This window comes from Paramacrobiotus metropolitanus, unplaced genomic scaffold (assembly GCF_019649055.1).
Source record: "Paramacrobiotus metropolitanus isolate TYO unplaced genomic scaffold, Prichtersi_v1.0 Parri_scaffold0000005, whole genome shotgun sequence".
NCBI lineage: Eukaryota > Metazoa > Tardigrada > Eutardigrada > Parachela > Macrobiotidae > Paramacrobiotus > Paramacrobiotus metropolitanus.
This window is the reverse complement of record NW_026570225.1, coordinates 1,759,158-1,784,398: the sequence shown is the minus strand read 5'-3', so window position 1 is coordinate 1,784,398 and position 25,241 is coordinate 1,759,158. Positions and strand designations below refer to the sequence as shown.

Below are 25,241 nucleotides of genomic sequence, written 5' to 3'. Positions count from 1 at the left end.
GAGTTTTTGACGCTAACCAGCCGTTCGGTTGTTATGTGTCGCTGGTTATGTCCACCAAACTCATTAAGATTCGCATCTCTTTGGTTGTATGCCAAAAGAACACCTTTGTTTCGTAAATTAGCGAAACGCACATTTTTGGTTGCGGCGTATGGGGTGCTGGGAGAGTCGGATACTTGCCTACTTTTAAGTATTACATACTGTAGGAACGTGGCTTACTGGATATTTTCATTTCGCTGGGAGTCTGGGATGAATCTGTGACGATTTTTGGTGTGATCAAAGGTAAACAATTTTGTCATGGTTATCCTTATCTGATTATTAACGTTTTTAGTTCATCGCGATCGAGCCTTTTTACAAAATCTTGTCATAAAATTTGCATTGGCGAGTGGATTTCCCTTTGCTTTGTAACTGTTGAACTTTGTAGAACAGTGCTAAAAATGTCCGCGTTTTAGCTGTTGTTCGCAACATGACAGCTTCGTAACAAATGCAGTTTTGTGACAAAAAAACTGTATTTACAGTTGTTTGTACATAGCAGTTGTTTGTAAGAAAACCGAGATACTAGTTTCTTTATTTTTTACACATAACGTGTCCATCTATGCAATACCCAGTATTCTAAAAAATTGTTAAAAGTAAAAATTTCTATAAAGTACATGGTGGTCAATAATTTAATTTTATGTAAAGGTTATCATTTTATTATTCACAATAAGCGAGCTGCTCTCCATACATAGTTTTATAAGGTTCTATAAGTAGCCTCAAATTGTCATACTTTTTTTACGATATGTAAGTGTTCAGATCGTGGACAATTATTAAGTGAAAGAACTGCGAGATTTACTTGTCATCTGATGATGAGTTAAATACCCCGATACGAATTAGCACTGCAGTACTGTAGCTCTTCGCTATTTTCTACAATATATCTATATGTATACTGTATAGCTTATGGTTAGTCATAAAACACTATGTAAGTTCAAGTAGGCGATATCAGATTCGTTCTTTCGCTGTTTTGTTGTTCTTTCGGATAGCAGGCTACACATAGCCAATTCATTAGCATTCGATTATTGTAAAGAAAATTTGTTGATGAACTATCTGTACAGAGCTCGAGGAAGGCAAGCACCTCAATGTTCTTACTAACGTAGTAGTACTCGTAATGTCAGATCTGACTTCATGCGCACCACAAATTCCTGCCGAAAAACTGGCGCCGCTAGGGGACCTGCACCCTTGTGCTTCCGAAATCAGTTGTAGTCTAACATATGAAAATTCACAAATTTTGAAATAACTTTAATAGAAGGTAGCACTATTTCCACGTGCTTTTATAATAGCCAAACCACGATTATGTATGCCTGACAAGTTAGACACGTCTTCCTACTGCCTCGTGCCTGCCCTATTAAACAGCGTACAATAATATGATTTACGTTTGAGTACGAGTGCAGTATAGAATATTGGTGTTGTCTTGTAAACTTGTACCATATGTATAAGCAGCTGTAAAAACAATGGCTCTAAACCAATTTAGCCAAGACGAAAAAAGCAAAGCGGTCATGCGTACAATAAAATGCATCGCAGTTGCATTAACAGCCGCCACCGCGGATTTCTCATAGGAAGGAAAAAGCACGGAACTTGGATTAAATGCGTTGAGTACGCAAAGTTCAGCATGACTGGTCAGTCGTTGCCGGTGCCATGTGGTCAAGATGCACTGCAGTGATGCATTTCCGTATTGTAATCGCAGTTCCAGTTTCGAATAGCACAATCACTCAATTCTAAAAATTGTTTCACTTTTCGTCCGAAAAACCTTTGCTTTACCCACCGAGTTTTATCTATGCGCTTTTCGTTTTTATGATCCTTGACATCAATGAAGTCTGGCTGCGTATTTCAGGATAATGCAACTGCAGTTGTGAACACCGTTGTGATATCCATACCACTGACTGTGAGATCATGGTGATAGCGGACACTTCCGGTGGCACTAACCAGAATGACCAGACCACAACTATTGTGCCGCGTCCGTCTTCGCGCTCCGGAGGACGAAATCCGCGGGAGCCGGTTCTGGAGGTGGAAATTATTCTGATTGTTAAAGCATTATTATTGGCTGATATTTCCACTTACGAAGTACTATAATGTAATATTTTAACTCTTGTTTTATTTTATTCGCGCGCAGGTGAAACAGAAGACATCTTCAAAACATGGTAAAACGAATTTTTATTTCGAAATTATTACGTATATCATTACATGCATGGATCGTTTAGACGTGTACTGTACTTCAACGACATGAAATTTACAGAAAAGCGTACCCGCCGCGATTTCTATCGTTACTCGGGAGACGACAAGAACGCTCCCATCGAGTACGTGTACACATACAGCGAGGAGACTCCTCGTGACTCAAACGGTCCCGCCGACACGACTCACACCAACGGAACGACCAGTGTACGTTTACTCTGTAGTCTTAATTGGCTAATAACATGCACTGTTGGCGTGCTTTTAATCAGCGCAGCGGAACTGATTGTCATGCATGGTAATTGTCTATGTAACGGCGCAGACGGAATTAGTGCCGGTTAACGGTAATGGAGCGGCCGGCAAGATTGAGTGCACGGTGGGCGATGATGGGAATTTGGTGGTGAAGATCCGCGGCAAGCCGGATAAAGTCCCACTGGATCCCCGCAATCTGCCGGTGACCCTGCCGGACGGATGGGAACTGCGGGAGATTCAAACTAACCAGCGCTCCAGAAGAACTGAGAGATCGCGAAAGGCAAGTTGAAACATGGGTGAAGAATACTGAGCTGATTGCATCGACTACATAAAATTATTGTACTCGTACTCTCAGCCAACCTTACAAAACTTTGAATTCTTGATAATTAGGTCACAGCAATCGTACATGTGCTATCACTGAGCATTATGGGAAGAGAGAAATTTGTTGGCTTTACAGCCGTTATTTGCCGCTTTAGCTTAGTTAGTGAAATATGAAATGTCTTTTCCTGATTTTGGCTTTGAATTGTGAGGTCGATACCTTCTTCTGCAGTTGCGCATAAAAGACGAGCAAGTTATCGAAGAGCAGCGCAGCGGTGCCATTACCGTCTTCGATGACCAAACCGTTGTTGTCAACGGAACAGGCGTCCATAACGGAACTAGCGGTGTGGATGAAGAATATGAATACGGCCATGCCGACGACGAAGAGTACGAGCAGGGACACCGGAACGGTGTTGCATACGTGTCCAAGAAAACCAAAAAGTTCACACAGGGCGCGGCTGGACTGACCTCCAAAATGGAAGAGCTGCGCACCGAAGAGGTGCTTGTCTTCGCTTGAGGCCATAGTTTCTCGTGATGGTCGTGATTTGAATACGAATTAATGATGATGCAATTTGCAGGGTGTAAATGTCGATCATCCTGATCATCAGCAGCGCTATTCACGTAATCTGCGATCAGTGTCAGAGCGTACGGAGAGTAGTCGGCGGAAGTTCACTAAGCAGAGCGTCACGGATGAGAAGGTGACAGAAACGCATAAGAGCCAGGTTATGTATTTCGATGGTGAGACGGCCACTGCGACGACGGCAGCCACAAGTGAGGTGAGTCACGTGGATTTTTGTTTGCTTTATCGCGTGTTATGCGCAATGCAGAATGTTGTTTTTCTCTTATGCTCTCGCGTAGCGTCGCAATGGCCATCGTGTTGATGCGCACTCCAAGTTTTATGACCACCATTCAGATGTGCAGAGGCGAGATGGAAATCGGCAGGTAAAGATTGGCGAAAGATGGTTATTTTCTCGGCTCATTGAGTGGCTGTGATAACATGCTTTCCATGTATGAATATTGCTTGACGTGGTGTGCGGATTACGAGCGGGAAGTTATGTGGTGTTTCGTTATTTTAATGGATGTGCTGCTGACTACCTAAATGCCGCACAGTGTATAGGTATTGTCCACCACCTTATGACCTTTGCTTATATACTGCACGGTTGCAAACTTGCAGATACTCGTATTTATATCCTTGTGACTGCTTGAAACCGGTAGATATCGTGAAGTGCTAGTGACTGACACTGATGGTTCGAAAATTGTTTTTTGACAACCGCGAAATTTTTATAGTAATTGTCATCTTGTCAGTAATTTCCTAAGGAAAAATTTAAACCAGGACTGAGGACGCGCTGCATGTATCAATGCAGAATCTGTTAGAGATACTGTGGAGCTAAATAGTAATCTCAATCAGACATGTTCACCTTCTTTCTAAAAGCTAATCGGCCAATATCGGCACTGCTGATATATCTTAAACAGTGCAGAGCTTATTCTGCACTGGATTTAGAAGTCAAACAGCTTACAGTTACAACATATATGGATTGCAATAACAGTTTTAAACGGATGGATAAAAATACTTACATGAACTGTATCGTTAGTGAAATCTTTTTAGTGTACTGTAGCATGCACGTAAATATGTTTGTCGATATGATATCTTCATTTTCAGTATAGCAGGGTAATCTCAGGCTCGTAGTCTACAGCAATCCGCGTAAGAAAAAATTTGAATTTCAGATTGATATTAAAATGTAAACATTTCATTGGCGAGTGGCCATCGTCAGCATTTAGAAAAAATAAGAGCTGCATGTGTTGAAGTAACCGCTCTTATGTACACACAACAGACCAAGCGAATGTGTCATGCTATTTTCATATTACCGCACAGACTCATTAGAAGCGCCGGCCCAGTTATTTGCTTACCTCACCAATCTTATTTTTCTCAAGTGCCAGAAAGAACATTCTTCATGGTATGTGTGACTTATTTATCGATTGATTGCATTTGCTTCGTAGGAGAACGGCATCATTGTTGAATCGCCCGACGACAGTCCCTACAACAGTTTAGACCGGAAACATCGCACGGAAGACGTGGAAATCATCAACGTCGAGGATAAGTATCGCTACCATCCCGACGACAAACCAACCGGCAGTGGCCGGCGTGCCGGGAAGACTACCACCTTTGAGAACCGGCGCGGATACTATACGGAACGAGAGCCACCGGAGCCAGAGTATTACGATTCCGGTGAGGACATTCAGACTGATCATCGTCAGTTCAAGTGCTCCTACCCGCCGAATCCCGATCACTTGAAGGACGGCGAAGGGGCGACCAACGGGGAGACGGAACTGCGGCGGGATCACAAAGGGAATCTGGTGGAGAAGGTCGAGAAGGTCACCGAGGAGGATTATTATCGGGTTCAGCCGGGTAAAGGGAGGGTCGATTCAAGGCAAAGTGACTTTGACTCGGAATTCACCGAAAGAACTGAGAAACGAAAGGATTTGCTGGAAGCCCAATATCAGGTTGGTAAGCTTAAGCTGGATGCTGGTGATTCGATACACGGTGATTGGGGTTTCCCATTAAGTTTTGGTATCGAGCATCTGAATCTGCAAAAGAATTAAACAGAACGTAAATAGGCTGATGCCTGAAAAAGCGTTCACAGATGCTACCGGTAAACTATGATTGCAATTTTACACGTGCGTAAATAAAATCGTAGCCTGTATCGTAGTTCGGCGGTAGGGAAACTATGAAATGTATCCGTACAGTATCCGTATTATCCTTATCCAATAAAGTAAGTACCACAACCAACCCATACAGCGGAGACAGATTAAAAGACTCGTGGAAAATTTTGGGGTTGATTGGAAATTTTGACACTTTTTGGGGTGGATCTTATATAAAGTCGTGAGAATCAACCCTTTCAATAAGGTTAAACCTTAGCAAGGTTTGCTGCGTTAGAAATATTTATATAAACTACAGCCTTATGATTTCCGGGACTATGCATTATTTTTATGGCACAGTCGGAACGTTTGAATCTCTTGGTGAGAAAGATAAGCTTCGTCATAAATTAATTGTTTTGCTAGCTCGATCTGGGCGGCATTTTGTTCAAGTCTACTACTCGTAGTAATCGTGTTTGAATTCGAAAATGACAAAACCAATCTTTTACCGGTGTTTATTAATCTTATGTCGGTATATTTTTAGAAATCCCAGCCAGATCAACGACACGACCGCTTGGACACGACCGAACGGACCGACGTCGCCGAACACTGGTACCAGTCACAACCGGCTCGCAAGGAAAGCGACTACGATTCCGTTTACAACGAGGAAACACGCCAAGAAACTACAGATTATTATCAAACACCGAAACCGTACCGCACCGATCGGCCCAACGGAATCAGACGAGCACATACGGAAGACATTGAAAAAACCGTATCGGAGGATTATTACCGCATCCACCCCGAACTTCACTCGGCGGTCAGCACAGACGAGCGAACCGAGGAAGTCACTCGTGTTGGAACTAATTTGACCCCGTCTCGTTCAGCTCAAAAAAGCACAACTGAGGAAAATATAGAAAAAACTACGGTGGAAGACCGTTACCGCTTTCCACCGACACAAATAACAACCGAAGAGAAAAGCGCCACAACAGACGTTAAACAAAGTGTGTTCCCCCGGTATCGTCAGCCGGAAGAAAAAGTCGAGGAGAATATCGAGACAACGAACATTGAGGAGTACTATCGTGTGGCACCGTCGCAAAGGAAACCGGCGTCGACACGAACTGATGAAGAGCAGAGCGAGACGCGGACAATTATCCAAACTGATCTGGCTCCCTATCCATCGGAACAGAAAAAAGCGTTTCAACAGAATACAGAGGAAACTAACGTAGAGGAATATTATCGGGTGCGTCCTGTGTCCAAGAAGAGCCACACCACCGAAACACGGGATGAACGTATTGAACGAGTCGATACAGTGAAAAGTCCGTTTATACCCTCGACTAAACAAAAACGTGATCATACGGAGGAAACAATTGAAAAATCCATTACGGAAGATTATTATCGAATTCTGCCCCGGGTGGACAATCGTCAAGTTGCGACAGAAACTCGCGAAGAAACAGTGGAAGTGAGGAATCTGTCCAGTCAGGCTGAAAACCGGAAAGAAGCACGGCAGGCGGTTGTGCCGCGCGAATCGATTGTGGAGAACACTGAACGGACGGATATCGAAGAATACCATCGCGTGCGTGTCCCGCCACGTCCAGTCAGTCAAACCCAAGAAGTGATTAAGGAAACCGTCGAGGAAAATTATTACGATACACCGCTGCCGTACACCGTGGAAAAGACCAGTCAGACTACTAGGCGGGAAGATTACAGCACACGCAATACCATGGTGGGTACGGATATCAATGTGGATGCGACAGCGGATGGAAAGAGTCCGACGCCGTCACAGGAACGGAAGAGCCGGCACGAGCGGGTGACCATTGATGACCGGTATCGTGTGGTGGGGCCACAGGACCACAGTGCGGATCAACAAACGACGGAGTGGCAATCTGAGCGGACTACCGTCAAGGTATGTATGTGGGTAATTTACTCGTTTTAACAGACTGACAAAGTCTAGGTATTCATAGGCTTGTTGGCAATAACTGATAATATTTGAACATGGAGACGAGATGTTTTTACATGTTTTTACGCTTAGACTCATCCCAATTTGAATTTGATTGTTATTTTTATCTGTGTAGTCTAGAGAATTTAAATGCTTTTCATTTAAGTGTTATGTAAATGCCTTGGTCGCTTGAAAATTATTATCTTTCGGCATCTCGTTTGTTAAAAAACAAAGTAAGAAATTAAGAATCTTATAATTGTATTGTGGAGTCAAAGTTTATGCGATCGTAACAACCATAAATGACTTCTGCAGTACTTACCCTTTATAAAACTGTCAGAAGGCATGTGTTGATAATGCAGAAATTAACAGTAATTTGGAAATAATACAGAAATTTTACAAATAGATGACGCCAGCGATATGTTAGACTTGATGAAACGTGAGCAATGAAATAGCGCGCGGATGTTGTTTGATTTATGACGATGGTATATTGTGTAGGAGCGGATCATTCCTGTTGGTGTGACCGGTGCGGATACAACACACGGCCAGAGTTCACGATCATCGAGTGTCGATTTATCCGATATCAAGGTATACAATATCGCAGTGCACTTTTTCCCGTAGGTGTGAAGTGCAGTTACATACATTTATCAATCATTCTGTGGCGGCGCGCGTTTTGCGATGCCATTGTTACGGTGCTTGTGCTGCACGCATCCTAGACGTTTTATGGTTATCCAACAGGTCGGAATGCAGGAAATGTTCATGATAATCAATTCAGGAATTTAATGATTTTTGAAATGGTGTTTGATTGATGTGACGGTAATTCAGATGGCTAATTGCACGCTGTGTGTCGAAATGGACATGTGGGCTGTGTGTTAACGGACGCAGGTGACGGTTAGAAAAACTAACTGCCAGGCTATTTTTGGTAATTTTTATTAATCATTTTGGCAGCCTCGTTGATCTCTTGCGAAATAATACAGGTTAATTACTGGAACGTCTGAATTACTGCATAGCATTGTTTCAGAGCAGTATAAGGGCAAGTATTTTAAAGCAGATGCCGGTTACCGAATCTGGAGTTATGAAGCTCTGTTGATTACTTTATACCTAATCGTTTCCCAGACGAAAATATGTTAGCAGTGGCGTTAACGACCAATACGCCGTGATGTGCCGAATCACCTTGAATGGCTCAAGCCCACGTTTTTCAAATATCCCGCTTACAGCGGTCTATAGGTTTGAAAACGGGCTTGTACATTCATGTATAGACTAAAGAGCGGTTTATACCATTAGAAAACAACTCGGTATGCTCAGTGCATGTGTTCGTATAGGTATCAGTGTATATTTATGTCTCTTCGTCTGTACGATACTGTGATACATAAATGTGGATCTGATACCGGCATTACTTATAAAATTACCGTAAGAAGAAAACATATTATCATATGATTCATTTGTACCGGTATTCGTTATGTACCTTTTAACAGAATCATCTTAATTTAGTCTTGGTGTTTGGTGACAGCTAGGGTGTTTAGTTATCAGAATTTTGCTCGCGTATTGCGCCTCATTCTCTTTATGGAAATTGTAAAACTGAAATAAATAATTACACTGAACGCTTTTTGGTAGCCTGGAGAGCATTTGCTGGATAATCGCATCCTGCGGGACCGTGGTAACTTGGCGCAAGGTGGCAGTATGGGTTTGCGTCGGCCACCGTCGCGTAATCCTGTCAAGCATCATTTTGGCGATGGTAGGTGGACTGATTAGTCAATTGGTGTACATCTTTCTGTGCAAATACACATCGGATAATTTGTCGCGTGGATGTTACAAGAGCAAATCTCTCGCATGCTCCATATGTCACACCACACCACCGGTATTACCTGTTGCATGCGTAATATTACGTAGCCAGTATTTATTCGACCATCTTCCGCTTTCTCACTCATCTGCGCGCTTTCATGAATTTTCTACTCCGTCAGCTGTTTTATAACTGCAAAGATTAGTACGGAGTAGGCCGGTTAGCACAGCATAAGTTCTGCTGTCATTTTGAAAACTAACGAAAAATTGTTTCTTCTGCGTTTGACTGGCGCGTAAATAACTCGCACCATTATTTTGATTGCTGTCGTTTCCGAATTTTCGTGTAATTTGTATTTATTTTTTGTTAATTCCATTTTTTTTTAAATTTGTAAGCATATTATAATTGTTTGGCGATGGAGGGTTTGATTTTACTGCTTCCCATAGAAAACGCACCGGATGATGTTTTGAGTACCTCGGATATTACATTGCCGACCAACATGACACAATCGCACTTTACCCGCCAGCAGACGCAGACACACGCCAATAAAACGCGGGTATGCGGAACATTTACTTATCCATAATTCCTAATGGCGGGATGCATGTATTTATTAGTTTGATTTGGCACATTGCAGACGGCTTCCGTTAAACAGCAGCAGATGACCCGTGACCAGCAAGTGCTGGTGAATTATGTTGACACGTCGCGCAAACCGGACTGGGTACACAATATTGATCAACATTTCTCTGGAGAAACGTAAGCTACTCATACGAAAAAAAAGAAATTAAATTATTTAATCTTTTAGAAAAGCGATTTTTAGCCATAGCGCAGATAATTTTGGTTAAATTTTCTTGACAGTTGTACCGCGGCATCGGCAGTACTAGTGTAATGAGGTGCGAAAGCTGTTTCCGTACGTAGTACTTCTATATTGTATAACATTAACTTGATTCGCAGTCGCACATGATAAAAATACTTCTAAAACTTCGCTTTTAGTTAATTTTAAGCCGTCTTGTTGTTTTTGATTTCTTTAAAGAATGTTTTCTTTAAAAAACAGGAGTACGTATTGCCTATCTTAGCCACCACTGTTTTAAGATTACCTATCAATGCAGACACCTCCATTACGTTCGCCCGAGCGCCAAAAGCCCCACTCCGCGCATCGAGGAGATCGTAACTGTCCCTAGTGGCAGTACGCTCATTACCGTTAACGGCGAACAAGAACCCGTCCACGGTATCGTTACGGAGCCTACGGACAGGCCCTTCCCTGTGGCCGTAACCGACGAGGAGACATTGGTGCACCAAAGCGACAAAGCTGCTCGTACCGGCTTTACGCGAGTAACCGACACGAAAGGTTACAAGAAATCGGCGTCTGAGAAAGTGACCTACCAAGAGACTCGCGAGAATCAACGGCAGATCACCATCAGTTACGATGTGCCCGGTGTCGGTAAAGAGACACGAGAGTACACCTGGCAGGGAGCGCAGCAGCAGCCCTCGGAGAAGATCACCTTCGAAGAGACCCGCGAAAGGTTACATGATGTTTCACTGACACTGGGCATGGCGCACCAGGCACGTACCACGACGGAGACCACGGTGCGGGAGGATAAGTTTGTGTTTGATGAAATCCGTGAAGCACCGCGACGGGATGTCTCGGTGAAACTGGCCATCGACACCCAACAGGATGTGGTGACATCCCGTGCCCCGTTGCCTGCGTATAAGTTCCATTTTGAAGAGGAAATCAAGCGCGAGCATGATGTGAACTTTGTCATCGGCTTGCAGCAGGAGCAGGAACGGCACAAGCGGACAGCCGAACGGACGGAGATCTATGAGAGAAAAGAAGTGCGAGAAGATATTTATCGTCAGCCAGTTGACAAAATGATGTTCCGGGAAGATCGGGAGATAACACGGGATGTTAGTCTCACGTTGGGCATGCAGCCGCTACCTGTGGCGCAAGCCGAAAAGGTGACTTTCCACGAAGATCGAGAAGTCACTAGAGATGTGAGCTTGACACTAGGCATTGAGCCGCTGCCTCCAGTTGAGCCGATACCAATCGAAAAAATCACCTTTGAAGAAACGCGAGTGGTCCCGGCCGAGTTGCCGGTGGCTGTGACTTTCGGACTGGAGGAGCCGCTGATTAAAGCTCCTTCACCGCGACCGGTGTCGGTTATCTCCGATTCCACGATTATCACGCCGGAAATTGTACCGCGCTATTCGCGCACCGTGGAGGATGTGAAAACGACGGAGGAGGTGAGGAGAACAGTGCTGGAGCCGGTTCCGGAATATTCTCAGCATTACGAAGAAGATACGCGACTGGAGGAACTGCGGGAGATCATCACGCCCTCACCGGCACCACTGCGAGAGGAAACAGTTACCACAAGGGTCAGAGAAGACGTGCGTCAAATCGAGCAATATCGAAGACAGCCCATTGAACCGGTTCCGGAATATACGCAACAGTATGCGGAGGACCTGCGTGTCGATGAATACCGGCAATTCATCACTCCTTCGCCGGCACCGTTGCGAGAAGAAACCGTCACCCAGGTGCGGGAGGATGTGCGTGTTATGCAACAGGTTGTACAACACACTCGACCCATGCCGGACGATCACTATCACTACGAAGAAGATGTCAGGGTAGAAGAAATGAAACGAGTCGTTTTGCCACCGCCGCAGCGGCCAATTTTCACGCGGGAAGATATGAGGAGAGTGGATGTATTAGAGAGAATCGTGGAGGTAAGGGAGTCGCCTCCCAAGATCACCGCCGATGTGGAAATTCAGACGCCGACATTCTTGGAAGCCAAGACTGAGGTGGTACCACCTCTTCCGCGGCGAACATCACTGACTACTGCTATAGATGGTAAGCCCCAATTGCTTGCAGTCTGCAGGGCACAACAGCTTGTTTTATTGACGTATTTATTTTCAGCCACCGAAGCGCACCACACCGAAGTTGATTTGGTGCCCATTCCCAAACGCATCTACGAGACCACTGTTGATTATACTCCACATGAGAAGCGAGAACGCGTCGAAGAACATGTCGAAGTATGAAATAAAAATAGGCCTCAATATTAAAATTCGATAGTTTAATAGATGATTTTCAGGTGAAAGGGCCTCCACCTGCGAAACTACCGCCCACTTCCGGTCGCGTCGAGAAACACGTTAATTTGGAGACGATAGTGCCGGAACCAACTGGACAGCCTCTGCCGCATTCTCTGGGAACATATGGTTATGTTTATCAGGCGACTCTGGATGCGAAAACACCTGAACGAGAAAAAGCCATTGATTTCCACATAATCGAAACCCCTACGGAAGTCAGGGAAGAACTTGTGGAGAAGATCGACTGGTATGTCCGAGAAGGTGCGGTGGTGGAGGAGATTTCCGAGAGTGAGTCCAGCTTTGGTGAGCCGCGCGCGGTATCACCTCCGCGCCATCCGGAATTGACCGCCAACACCGAAATCATTACGCCGACCAGGGTTACGGCGGCGGTGGAGGTGTCACCGCCCAAAGAAGTGCGACCGGTGAAAAAGCCACCCGTGGTGCCGACTCATGCCGACGTTACACCGCGCTATTATTTCGGGGAGGATGAAGAAGAACGGCTGAGCGTGCAGGAGACGGTGGAGAAAAAGGTTACGAAACCCAAAAAGGAAACCGTTACGACAACGCAGGTCCGGGACGAACACGTACGCAGCCGTGTGGAAGATAAGAAACGAGTGGAAAGCACTGAGAAGGTCGTCTTGCCACCTCCGCCACCGTTGAAGAATCAAATCAGCGAAATGATTCGAAAAATTATTGCCGAAGGTAAATCTTTGCTATCTCTTTTATATTTTGTTTAAGGCTAATCGAACAGTGCATAGTATTTAACTGCATTTTTTTGGGATGTGGAATTAAATTTCGTTAGTTCTTGGTTACGTGGTTGGCTTTTCTTTTCGTTTATCAAATCATTTGATAAGCAAACAATATTACAGCCGTACCAACTCATCATACCGAACTCGGTCTGACTGCTGAAGAAGAAGAGCGCTGGAAGTCGAGCTACCAGCGGACACCGCTGCGTCGACCGCAAAGGGCCGAAGCAAAACTACAGGTATGAATTTCATGGATTTAATCATTCATTTCAGTCACTGACTTCCTGGGCACGCTTCAAGGGTTGGTCACCGAATAATTTTGTCCTTATATAGTTAAAGAAGCCTCCTATTCCACCGGTCCGACCGCCTCCAGTCTCTGGTCGTATTCCAAAGTTAACGGGAAGCGAAAAGGTGACCCCGGAACCGACAGGAAAGCCACTGCCCAAATCAGTCGCTACCTACGGTTTTCTTTACATTGCCACACTAGAGCCCAAACTATTGCCTCCCACTCAGTCGATTGTGATTCAAGAAGCATACGAAACATCCCAGATTGTTCGCGAAACGGAATTGAACTACATCGAGCTAGATGTCCAACAAGTCTTGCTTGCCGCCTTTTCCGAAATCCAGCCGCCTTTAACGATAACACAACAAGAACAGCTGCTCACTGCAACGGCCGAAGTTTTCCCGCCCTTAACGGAAGGTCAACAGCAGAGCCTCCTGAACGCCATGGTGGAGATTGTGCCACCACTGACCCCGCAACAACAATACCAGTTGCTGACGGGCGCGGAAGAAGTGGTGCCGGCTCTGACACGGGAACAGCATGTGCAGTTATCCATTGCTACTGCGGAAATTGTACCGACATTTACCGTTGAACAGCAGCGACAGGTGGTTCGGGCAAGTGTGGAAATTGTTCCACCGTTGGCGCCGGAGCAACAACGGCAGTTGTTATCTGCCATTGCCGAGGTTTTTCCCGCTCAAAGGGCCGTAAAGGATATCGAGGTGCGGTGTCAGCGAATTACACTGTACAGTGTACACTAGAACACATACGTCCACATTTAGAAAATTATGCCATCTTGCAGTATTTTCGAAAAAGTTGCCTGCCTTCTTCGAATTACAAATTCTTTGTTACATGCTTAATGTTTTGTACCAAACAATTACTACTTCTGGAAAACACAAAAAGTTATTGTTGGACAAGAAATTAATAATGTTAATAGTAGACTCGATAGTTTCACAAAAAGTACGCTTTACAATGTTAGTGAAGTACTTAATTAATTAATCAGCTAGAAGAGTTTAGTATATTTTTAAAAAATGTGTTTGATACTCTTCATTGTATTTCCTCAGTAGTTGTTTGCTTAACTTGTAATACTTGAACATAACGCTTTCAGCTGGAGTTTCCACAACCGCCACAGCCGACCCTTCCCACGCCCTCTTGGCGCATTCCCCGTAAAACATGGAGTGGTAAGCTGGAGCTGGCCCCCACCGGTCAGACGTTGCCAAAAGAACTGGGCACCTATGGATTCCTGTACGTCACGCACGTACAACCCGCTAAACCAGCTCGCGAACAGCCCGGCCAGCCCATCGAAGTCACCATTAAATCCATCGACCTGGATGTCCAGCAAGTGCTATTGTCGGCTGTTAGTCATATCCAGCCAGCTCTTACCATGGAACAAGAGCAACAGCTAATTACCACCGCCAGTGAGGTCTTTCCACCGTTGACTGTTACGCAACAGCGACGATTGCTGGATGTTCTGACAGAGATTCGTCCACCCTTAACAGTCAGACAACAGGAGCAGCTATTTTTGGATGAGGAGATCCATCCGCCGTTGACCCCTGGGCAGCAGCGGCAGTTGATGATTGCTAGTGCTGAGATCATAACAATCACGGAACATCAAGAAAAAATGCTGCTGAGAGCGTCAACGAGGATTGTCCCGCCGTTGTCGCCGGAACAGCAGCTGCAACTTCTGAATAGTCTGGAAGAATTTTTCCCGCCACCGGAGAGAGTGGAACAGTTAATACAGGTGCGTTTCAATTTCTTTTGTGTAATCAAAGAGCTGAAAGAGTACATATACAAAAGTACTTATTATGTGGAGGTTTGTGTGAAAATAAAGCCTGGTTCCGATTGTTTTTACTTAATTTAATTGCCCCCTAATAAGCCACTGTAATCTCACGCTTTCTGGCACTTGCAATGCTAATTAGTGCTGGAACTCTTTTGCTTATTAATTTCGAAATTCCATGCGTTTGAAGGGTTTTAAAATAGCTTTACTAACGGAGAATGGCTTTGGTGATATACTTTAGAAATTTTTTTACCGTCACTGTTTTGGGTGAAAAATGTGGTTAATTCGGCTGCTACAATATTGACTACCTTGAAAAGAAGATGTTATTTACATTCAAGAATTGCTTATTTTTAGCAAAAAAGTTTTCGGTTATCGTTTAAAATGACTTGCGGCATAATTTGTAACTGGAAATGTTGTAGTTGGAAGATGTAGAAATAGCCCCTCTTCCCCAACCCTCTAAGCGTCCTGTTAAGCATGTGACGACTGACCACATCCGCCCATCCAGCACCCTCCCCATTCTGCATCCCACCGGCACATACGGTTTTCTCTACCTTACGCATGTTGACCACAAAGCCGAATCAGCCTTGCGGGGAGAACCGATCAATATCCGCACCATGGACTCTACCTACATCGAACTGGACTTCCACCACGTCGTTCGCACAGCTGCTGCTCACGTCCACCCACCTCTTACGCGCGAACAAATAGAACAGCTGGTTGTGGCCACCGACCTGGTTTTCGAGCCGTTACGAGACGAACAGCAGGAAAGATTATTGCGGGCCATTTCGGATATTGTTCCGCCACTGACGGCGCAGCAGCAGGTGGAAATTCTGAGCGGAAAAGAGGAGATTACTGAAGCGTTAACGGTAGAACAGGAGAGCCAGCTACTGTTGGCCAGTGCCAGGATTGTCTCGATTACGATCGAGCAGGAGCGGAAGTTATTATATAGCATGGTCAATATTAAACCTGAACTGACAGCTGAACAGAAGGAACAGATCGTTGAACATGTTACGGGGTTGTTCCCCTCGCCGGAGAAAGCGGAGCGGATGATACGGGTAAGTCAGAATTTATTCTGTCTGCTTTTAATATTTTATTTTGGGGTGACATCATATTTCTACCTGGTGAAACTGTGAAATTAGATTAGTTTACTCATAATACAATAAAAATATTATGATCGATTTTTAAAGCGGGCAGACAACTTTACGTTTTCCGTTGTGCTCTGCCATCCTACCAAATACGAGCAGATTTTTCGAAATACGCTTGAGTATACCGCGGTGCACAGACAGGATTTCATTCATTTTAGGTTTTAGCACACATTAATTTTGCATGGGTATCATGAGTGTCTAAGATATTTTTAATCATAATGACACCCAAATTCAATAATAATTTATGAGACCCGCAAAAACCATTATATGGCGGACGGAAATCCTATTAACACCTGAGTTAAATGCCTTCCGTAAACAGTTTTCAAACCGGTCTGGCCCGGCTGAAGTGGTCTTCGCCTTCAGTCTCTTCGGTAGCGATTATGCACGTGCGGCTTACATAATACAAAGCAACAATGGTGAAATGTTTGGCGATGGCCTTTCCTAAACGAGAATATAAAAGGGTTTTTGCTGGTGTCTTGTTTGTGAGGATATGGATCGGGCTGGAAAATGATGATCACAAAAGATCATTATTGTTATCTCAGCGGTATGAATAGATTTTCTCTGCTTAACCAATATAGCGCGCCGTCTCACGTAATTGTATAGACTAGAGTCCACTACAGGAAACCGTCAGTCTGTGTGCTCAGCCATTTCCGTCAGGCGGTGTGGGGATGTTTTTAGGTGGTTGATAAAGGATAGGTACCTAATATCTTGCATCAGTGCAGTCAGTGGAGTATTATAGAGATATGGGCAAACGTTGATTTTTTATGGAACAATGGTGACTCGAATTGATATCGTATACGGCGACTATGGTGAAACCATCATGAATATTAGCGATGGCTATGAAGACATAGTTAGTGACCGCGTAAGTGGTTAACTGCTGAGTTTTTTCCTATTTATTTTATTAGTGTTTTTACTTGGCGAATTTGAAGTGTCCAAAGGTTTCTATGCAGGTGTTTTACCTGCTCTAGTATTTTACCTCTTTAATAGTACAAAAATATTGACTGCGCTGTCATAAAACTTTTTCAGCTGGAACAACTACGCCGCACCGAAGAAACCACCACCGTTCACCGGCGAAAGCAAACTTCTCGCACCGAAGTCCATCCTGCTCCAACGGTTCAGCCACCTCTCCCGGCATTGGGAATTTACGGTTTCCTCTACACGAGCACCGTAGATACGACCACGCGGCACTTTTCTGTGGAGAAACTAGACACCTCGACCATCCAGCTGGACATCCGGAAAGCCGTCCTATCCGCCCTATCGCACATCCAACCCCCACTCTCCACTCAGCAGACAACCGAACTGTTCACCACCGCAGTGGAGATTATCGGTACATTGAATGTGACCCAGCAGCGCGACATACGGCACGCGCTATCACATGTTCACCCGCCGCTCAGCATTTCCCAGATGCAGCAGTTGTTAACGGGCAGCGAAATCGTACCGGGACTGACGTGGGAACAGAAGGAAACACTGTTGGTGTCCAGCGCGGAAACCTTTATTTTGACCAGAGAACAGCGACAGGCGCTTGAATACGTTGGGGCTAATGTGCAGCCACGACTGACGGAGTCGCAGCAGAAGCAGTTTATGTGGGCGATTACTATGCTATTCCCGACGCTGGAGACTGTACAGCAAATAATCGAGGTACAGTCACCACCGGCCCGAGGATGTGTGCCGCTTTAAATAGTAATTGCCATAAACTAGTGTCAAACTTATTGCTATTTATTTACTGCACCTTACGTACTAATGCAGATGCTAGGGTTTTCTCAGAACATTTTCGCAGTAACTAAAACAGAAAAATATTTTAGTTGTTTTCTTTGTAGACGAGTCGTTCGCAAGAAGTCAGCGAAGATCTTCGCCGGAAGAGACACACCGTCCACACCGGCGTCACTCCGTCTCCCACTTCCCGTCCCCAGCCATTGGCGCTGGGTATTTACGGTTACCTTTACACCACTCACGTTGACGCTCATACCACCCGTCCGTTTCGACTGGAGATTTTCGACTCTTCCTCCATTCGTCTGGACATTCGGAAAGCCGTCATGTCGGCACTTTCCGAAGTTCACCCGCCCCTGTTACCACAGCAAATTTCGGAACTCTTTGGTGCAACGGTAGAGACGCTAACGGAACTGAACACCATCCAACAACGCCAGACACTCAGTGTGCTTTCGCGGATCGTGCCGGCTCTGACGCCGACGCAACAACAGCAGATTCTACATGGCGAGACTGTGGTGCCGCCGCTCACCGCAGAACAGAGGGAAGCATTGTTGATAGGAAGCACAGAAGTATTTGCGGTCACGGGAGAACAAGAAGATGCACTAGAGTACATTGCGGCCAATGTGTATCCCAGATTGACCGTTGACCAGCAGAAGCAATACGTCAGGGCAATTAGTCTGCTGTTTCCTAATCTGCAGAATGCCCGCGAGTTAATTCAGGTAGGCCAAGGAGACCGGTACTTTCTGTTAGTCTTCTCCTTGCAAACCAACAGGCTACTGATCACCACTGATCGGCGCATCGCTTATTGTTAGTAATTTTTGCTCTCAAAATTTGTTGAACGGTCCTCCCGTGAATACAGTGACAGAAAATTTGTATACTGATTTATTTTTGTATTCTCACAGATTGATCGATCAGTCAATAACAAGTACACTTCACGAACTGAAACAACTACCTCTACGATGTCCCAGCAGCCACCGATTGGACTGTACGGGTTCCTGTATACTACCCACGTAGATGCACACTCGTCGCGTCCATTCAGTCCGGACACAGTTAATGCATCCAGTATTCAACTGGATATTCGAAAAGCCGTTCTCTCCGCTTTGTCGGACATCCAACCGGCATTATCCACTAACCAGATCACCGAATTGTTCGACGCTACGGTGGAAGTGTTCTCCGAGCTGACCCAGACTCAACAAAAACAAATCCTTAATGTTCTTTCATTAATTACGCCTGACCTGACCAACATGCAGATGCAGCAGATCCTAGCGGGGAGAAAAGTCTCCCCACCGTTAACAGAGGAACAGCGGGAACTTCTTTTAATTGCCAGCGCCGAAATCCTGTCAATTACGGAAGAGCAAGAACGGACACTGGACTACATCGCAGCGAATGCATACCCGAAATTAACGCCCTCACAACAGAAGCAGTACAAGCATGCCATCAGCATGCTGTTCCCCACACTGGAAAGAGTAATGGAAATTTTGAAGGTAATTGACTAATCAGTCAATTATCTGATGGCAGTTTTTCTACTTATTCTGCTTAAGTGTTGTACAGTTTAAATATCGCCATTGTCTAATTGGCAATAGTTCCCGATTTTGCTTTCCGTGTCATTTTAGGATTATGGCATTATTGAAAAACCATTTATGAAATATTGATAAACATTAACTATACATCATTTTTTTCGTGTGCATTGATCAGCTTCTTTGTATTGTATAAGCTGAATATTCTCGTTTGTTAGCTGGATCGGGTCCCAGCACCATTCACAACCGGGCGACGGACACCTCGAGCTCGTTCCGCCGATTCAAGACATCGTCCGGCTACGCCGCAGTTATCACGCGCCCTGGGTGTGTACGGATACCTGTACATGGCCCATGTGGATTCCTTGGCGTTGGTCAGTGGTCGCCCTGTTAACATGACGGAAATCGACTTTCGCACGATCGAACTCGATGCTAAAAAAGCGGTACTCAGTGTACTAGACGAGATTCAACCGGCGTTGAGTGTCCAACAGGAAGAAGAACTGTTCAACGCGGCTGTCAAGTTGATACCGGTACTGGAAGAAAGCCAGCAGCAGAAACTGTTAAAGGCGCTATTCGAAGTGCACCCGCCTCTGTCGCCGCTGCAGCTACATCAGTTGTTGGGTGGAAATGATATTTCACCGCCTTTGACCAATCAGCAACAAGAGCAGTTGCTGCGAGCCAGCGCGGGAATTGTCCCTATGTCAGTTAGGGATGAATTAGAATTGGTGCATGTGGTTGAGAATATCTATCCGCCCCTCAGTGTGTCCCAACAGCAGCAGTTTTTGAACGGTATTAACCGCTTGTTCCCAGCCCCTTCAAAAATTGCTCAGATTTTGCAGGTAAATGTTTAATTACTTGTCCACTTGCGGTACAATATATGACTAACCTTGAAATGTGCATTTTGGGCAAAGGTCACACAATAATTTTTTATTATTTTTCAACAGTATTTCCGCTTTTTTCGCAGGAATTAACAGCCACAGCTTATCAGCCGAAAGCGCTGGGAACATTCGGCTTTTTGTACATAACACATGTTAAACCAGATGAGGCCGCTGAATTCCAGTCTTTGGATATCAATCTCCGGGACGTCGATATCACTTCCATCGAGCTGGATGTCGAACACGCAATGTTGGCTGCCTTCGCCGACATTCAACCGCCGCTGACCCATAAACAACAGCACCAGCTCCTTATTGCCAGCCGTGACATTTTCCCCCGCTTAACCGAGCAACAGCAACGCAGAATCCTTAATGTGCTGGTACAGCTTCTGCCGCCGATGACTGTGCGTCAGCAGCGACAGCTACTAACCGGAAGCGATCTGATCATTCCACCGTTGACCACTCGACAGCAACAACAACTACTGACGGCCAGCTCCGATATTTTCACGCTGACATCCAGGTTGGAGAAGCAGTTAATCTATGCTATGACCCAAGTAAGTATTGTTTACTTTCCGACGCACTTTCCTTACATTGTATGTGATTTGTAATGCAGTGGACCGCACTAACAGTTTAGCAAAAACGAACTTTTCATTGTTTTTTAACGATTACCATAGTTTGTGTATAAATATGTTTGAAATGGAATTAATTGCACGACCATTAGCGTATTGGCGCTAAAATGGGTATCATTTGTTGTAGGTCAGTCCTCCACTAACATCGGAACAGCAACGTCAGCTACTTTTCGCACTTCGAGAAATCTTCCCCGCCTCCAAGAAATCTCAGACCGAAGCGATGATAGAACGTTTCGAGCAGTCTACCCATGGGTCACGTATGTCACGCCTAGAAGAGCACGAGACGTACGGCCGCATCAATGAACGAGGCATATGGGAGCGCACCAGCTCGGAGCAGCGCAAGGATCGCGTTTACCGTGATGCCTCCCAGTTTGATGTGCCCGATCATCCTCGGCGTCCTGGTGATTATGAAGGACCGCATCCGGAATGGCTGGATGAGACGCGTCACTTACAAGTGGGCACCCAGGGCGAACGCCATATCGGGCATGGTAAGGCCTTCAACGGGAAACTGTTGTATTTCGAATTTGGCTTCTAATGCTTAATGGCCATATACTAACTGATCTACTAGTCCTTGATGCATGTTGCTAATCTATTTTTCCCAGTTGATTTCGCCGAGCTAGTTCATTACGCACGGAAGAGGCGCTCCCTTACGAATCGACTGTTGGCCTATAAAGATTCTGGCCTAGACAGCAGCTCCGACGAAGAAGGTCAGACGTTGTATCCGTCCACTTTTCAAGGTGTTTACACGTACGAAGAACGCGAACGAATCGGGGCATATATCGGTCTATTACACAAACGGGATTTCGATGATGAAAATGTGTCGTCCAAGGACGAGAGTGATGGGGAGGAAGCGGAATTACAGTTTACCAAACATCTGAATAAGATTGAACGGGATGTGACATTCAGTATGAGCCTTCCCGGATCGCGGAACCCGTCTCCCTTTGGTTTTCATGGCGATAGTGGCAAACTTGATCCTCGCTGGGAATCGGTTTTGCTGGAGGCCAAAATTAGAAAATTAAAAAGGATTAGATGGGAAAATCGCCGAAAGGCTGCGCGGGCTTCGCTGTCTCCTGCTTCGATGGCACGAATACGTAAAGAGGAAGCTATGGGCGACAGATCCTATCTACCCTCTCTGGATCCGCGTGATAAAAAGAAGCCCAAAACAAAACCGGCCAAAAAAGTTGTCATTGCCGAACCGCCTCCGCCACCACTACCCCCTGTTGAACCCGAACCCCCCAAACCAGAACCCCCGCCACCGCCCAAGGAACCGGAGCCAGAGGTCCGTTCGCCGCTGTTTTCTCCTGATATTTTTAGCGGTGGCGAATTAGATGACGATATATTCGGTTCGACGAGGGGAACGTTCGTTCCAGAACCAGTAGAGGAAATAAAAGTCACGCGACCGGCCAAACGCCGGTCGACAGTGATCAGCGAAGGGAAAGGTCGACGACCGACATTACAGGAGATGCAGGCGCGGTTGGGAGGAGGTGATGGGAAGGATGAAACTCTAGATCTCATGCGGGTATTTATCACCGCAGGGAAGAGCACTTATTGGGGGCAGAACGCTTTGGGAGCGGAAGGGAATGCGGGATATCGAAATTTTGCACCATTATTTCTGCACACTTTTGCTTTGCTTGAGCACGCATGCTTTATTAAAAAAGGGTAACTACCGTGATTGTTTTGCAACCGGTGTGATATTTCTAGGGGGGATTTTAAAGGAGAAGGATGTGATACTTCCAGACGAGAAGAAATGGTTAGCGGAACAACACTTGGCCATTGACGAAGAGTTCATGGATCTAGAAGTGTCGGCCATCAGTATGAACGTCAAACCTCGAATCAAAAGCCAGATGTACATGGCCCCCTCCCCACCGACGGCCCGCACATTCTCGCCGGCCACCGGGGGATTCCAGTATTCCGCTAGTCCACAGCAGCCTAGTCCGCCCTTAACCGAGTATTCGGGGTTTGTCTACGAAGCACAGGTCGACGGACACGGGTCGCCTATGTCCGCCGAGATGGGTACATACGGTTTCACCTACCACGCGACGCTGGACGGCTCGGAGATTCATAAGCGACACGACGGCCATGGTGGCCCGCTGGAAATGTATGCGGAGTCACGCAAACGCTCACCACCCGAGAGCGTCAAAACCATGTCGGCCACACCGCCCTGGTCCACGCCGCCGGTTACACCAACACCGGTAATGGCCACCCCGGGTGGGTATTCGCGCGAGACAACCCCGATGTCAGCGGTGAGGGAACTGCCTGAACCGTCCAGGGATTCGCCGTGGAAGAAACCCGGCAGTCCGGACAAGTTACGCTCATCTATGGAACGCGATATTCTCCAAAATAAACAGTATCCTGAAAAGATTTTCACGCTGAAGAAAGATGAGCGACAGGAAGTCGCTGGGCAGGTGTTATCCCCAGAGGCGGAAGTGTACGAACGAATTACTGAAACCACCGCGCGGATTCGTCAAGAACGAGAAATTGTAGAAACACAAGGCGGATCCATGTTTCGCGATGTTTCTGGCAGACGCCGAGGGTCGGACGAGAGCGGGGTGTTCAGAGAATTCGAAGAAGCAGCCAATGAGTTGGAACGGGAATTATCCACACGACCGTTGAGCCGTGAAGCAAGATATCGTCCAATTGGAATGGAAACGGAAACTACCGTCACCCAAAAAAGCAGTGAGTCGCAGCGCAGCTACTCGGAGGCGTCACAAGAAGGACGGCGTCGTGTCACATCCGTTGCTGCGCCGCATCGTACGGTGCCCGCTTACACAGCGGAACCCGAAGACGACAAGCCGGAATGGGTGCGCATCGCCGAAGAAAGAAAGAAGTCCACCATGTACGCCCGAGATGTGCCTGTGAAACGACATTTAGGCAATCTCCCGGAGGAAACACCGCTGGAAGCCGCACTGGAACGTGCCATCGAAAAGAACAATCAACGTCGGCGCACCGCAGCCGATACGTCGCCTTTACGGAAGTGGGATACGTTACAGCTATCCGCCGCTGCCCTCGGCCACAGCGAGGAGACGGAAGGAATGAAGAGTTATAAGCGGCATGCAACGGAAACGAAGGAGACCATTGAAGAGAGCCGTTTCCACAGCGACCAAGCCATGAAAGAGAGCGGGACGTCGGCCGTTCAGTCTAACCTGGAAGCGTACGCCAGTATGTCGCAGAGTCTGCCTAGTTTGTCGGGGAGTCGACGAGGGGGAAGTGCAGCTTATGGGCAGCTGAAGCGGAAGAATCTGGGTGATGCGGTTAGTCTAGAAGAGCTGGAAAAAACCAGCCGGACATTACGACGGACGGATGGAGCGGAAGAAGAAACCAGAGATACATCGTTTGCGAGGTAATGGAATGCCAGGTTTCCGTTGTGCTGTTATAGTGTTGTTGATTTTGGCGGTTTTCTAGGCGTGGAGATGCTGTTTCGCCGGAAACGAAACGCACGAAGCGCACTGTCGTTCGGAAACTGATTGATGGTCAGTGGAGGGAGGTTGCCGTTAGAGAGGAAGACATCCCTGTGGAGGGTGACATTCTAATGCAGATCGAAGATTCACCCGATAAAATCCTCGAGAAATTCAAAGGTCGCGCGGATGATGACACGTGGAGCCTGTCGGATGCAATTATTGAGGAAACCACGACAACGAGGTGCGCCGCGGTTATTTTCTCCGAACCTTTCTCCTTGCACACATTAATACATACATTAATTAACTGTTGATTGCAGAACTGTACGAAGAGTGGAAGAAGAAGAAGAGGATATCGTATCGTTAGCCGATAGCGAACGTTCTGCGCTGCAATAGTCGTAAAAGTTATTTTGATAACGAACAGACTGACGCTTAACAATTTCGATTAATCCGTTCTGCGTTGCTCCTACGGCTTGTGCTTTTTATCCCAGATTGTGACATTTGTGCCAAAGCGAATGCTAAATTTTTGTTGCTGTCTCGTAACCAGCCAGATTAATAAAGATGCACAGAACGCTAACAGTTTTTCGTCGCCGACTAAGGTCTTCAGTTTTGTCGGATAGTCATCGAGTATAGTCCAGTACATGGGATGTTTTTCATATGTAAAAACTTTATGAATCGATTCAATCGAACACGTTTCTGGTGGTGGATAACAAGTAATCGTTTTCTTCTGAGCTGATTGTAGACCTACAGGTGCGAAACTGTTCGGCATTTCAGAGTCGAATACTGTGGTAGGGTACGCATTCTAGCAGCACTCATATTTATACAAGCAGCCACAGTTTTCCATAGAAAACTAATGTCAAAGGTATCCAGTATTTGGAAAATGTGTTCGCCACTCCGATTACAGTATATAAACATCCAGCTACCGTAACCGTTGTCAGATTGCAAGTATAATTTATTATTATTTCTCAAAAATGCCTTTCCTTTGTACTTT

General features: G+C 45.9%; 1 protein-coding gene across 3 annotated transcripts; it reads left to right on the top strand.

Annotated features, from left to right (window-relative positions):
- Positions 1–35: 35 nt before the first annotated feature.
- On the top strand, positions 36–24,821 carry LOC129581471 (uncharacterized). Of its 3 annotated transcripts, XM_055472573.1 has the most exons (30): positions 47–279; positions 1,865–2,037; positions 2,144–2,171; positions 2,267–2,409; positions 2,522–2,731; positions 3,002–3,268; positions 3,348–3,545; positions 3,628–3,711; positions 4,768–5,271; positions 5,948–7,306; positions 7,835–7,924; positions 8,951–9,071; positions 9,560–9,669; positions 9,748–9,866; positions 10,220–11,955; positions 12,022–12,137; positions 12,197–12,893; positions 13,061–13,176; positions 13,271–13,936; positions 14,323–14,955; positions 15,411–16,043; positions 17,160–17,771; positions 17,951–18,559; positions 18,743–19,324; positions 19,576–20,193; positions 20,319–20,780; positions 20,983–21,343; positions 22,557–24,195; positions 24,258–24,494; positions 24,571–24,821. In XM_055472573.1, exons 2-30 carry the CDS (start codon positions 1,924–1,926, stop codon positions 24,644–24,646), a joined length of 13,140 nt encoding a protein of 4,379 aa, XP_055328548.1. In that variant the 5' UTR covers positions 47–279; positions 1,865–1,923; the 3' UTR covers positions 24,647–24,821. The 3 variants fall into 3 exon arrangements, with proteins under 3 accessions (XP_055328549.1, XP_055328550.1, XP_055328548.1); XM_055472574.1 differs by lacking the exons at positions 24,258–24,494; positions 24,571–24,821 and adding an exon at positions 21,458–22,374 and having other exon boundaries at positions 36–279; positions 22,557–22,711; XM_055472575.1 differs by lacking the exons at positions 15,411–16,043; positions 17,160–17,771; positions 17,951–18,559; positions 18,743–19,324; positions 19,576–20,193 and having other exon boundaries at positions 46–279.
- Positions 24,822–25,241: the final 420 nt, after the last annotated feature.

Bases quoted from the DNA above. Each gene is read 5' to 3' on its own strand.
- LOC129581471 (XM_055472573.1), top strand. From the start codon at position 1,924: ATGGTGATAGCGGACACTTCCGGTGGCACTAACCAGAATGACCAGACC. The intron at 3,712-4,767 runs GTAAAGATTGGC...TTTGCTTCGTAG, and splicing joins GGCGAGATGGAAATCGGCAG to GAGAACGGCATCATTGTTGA. The intron at 11,956-12,021 runs GTAAGCCCCAAT...ATTTATTTTCAG, and splicing joins ACTGACTACTGCTATAGATG to CCACCGAAGCGCACCACACC.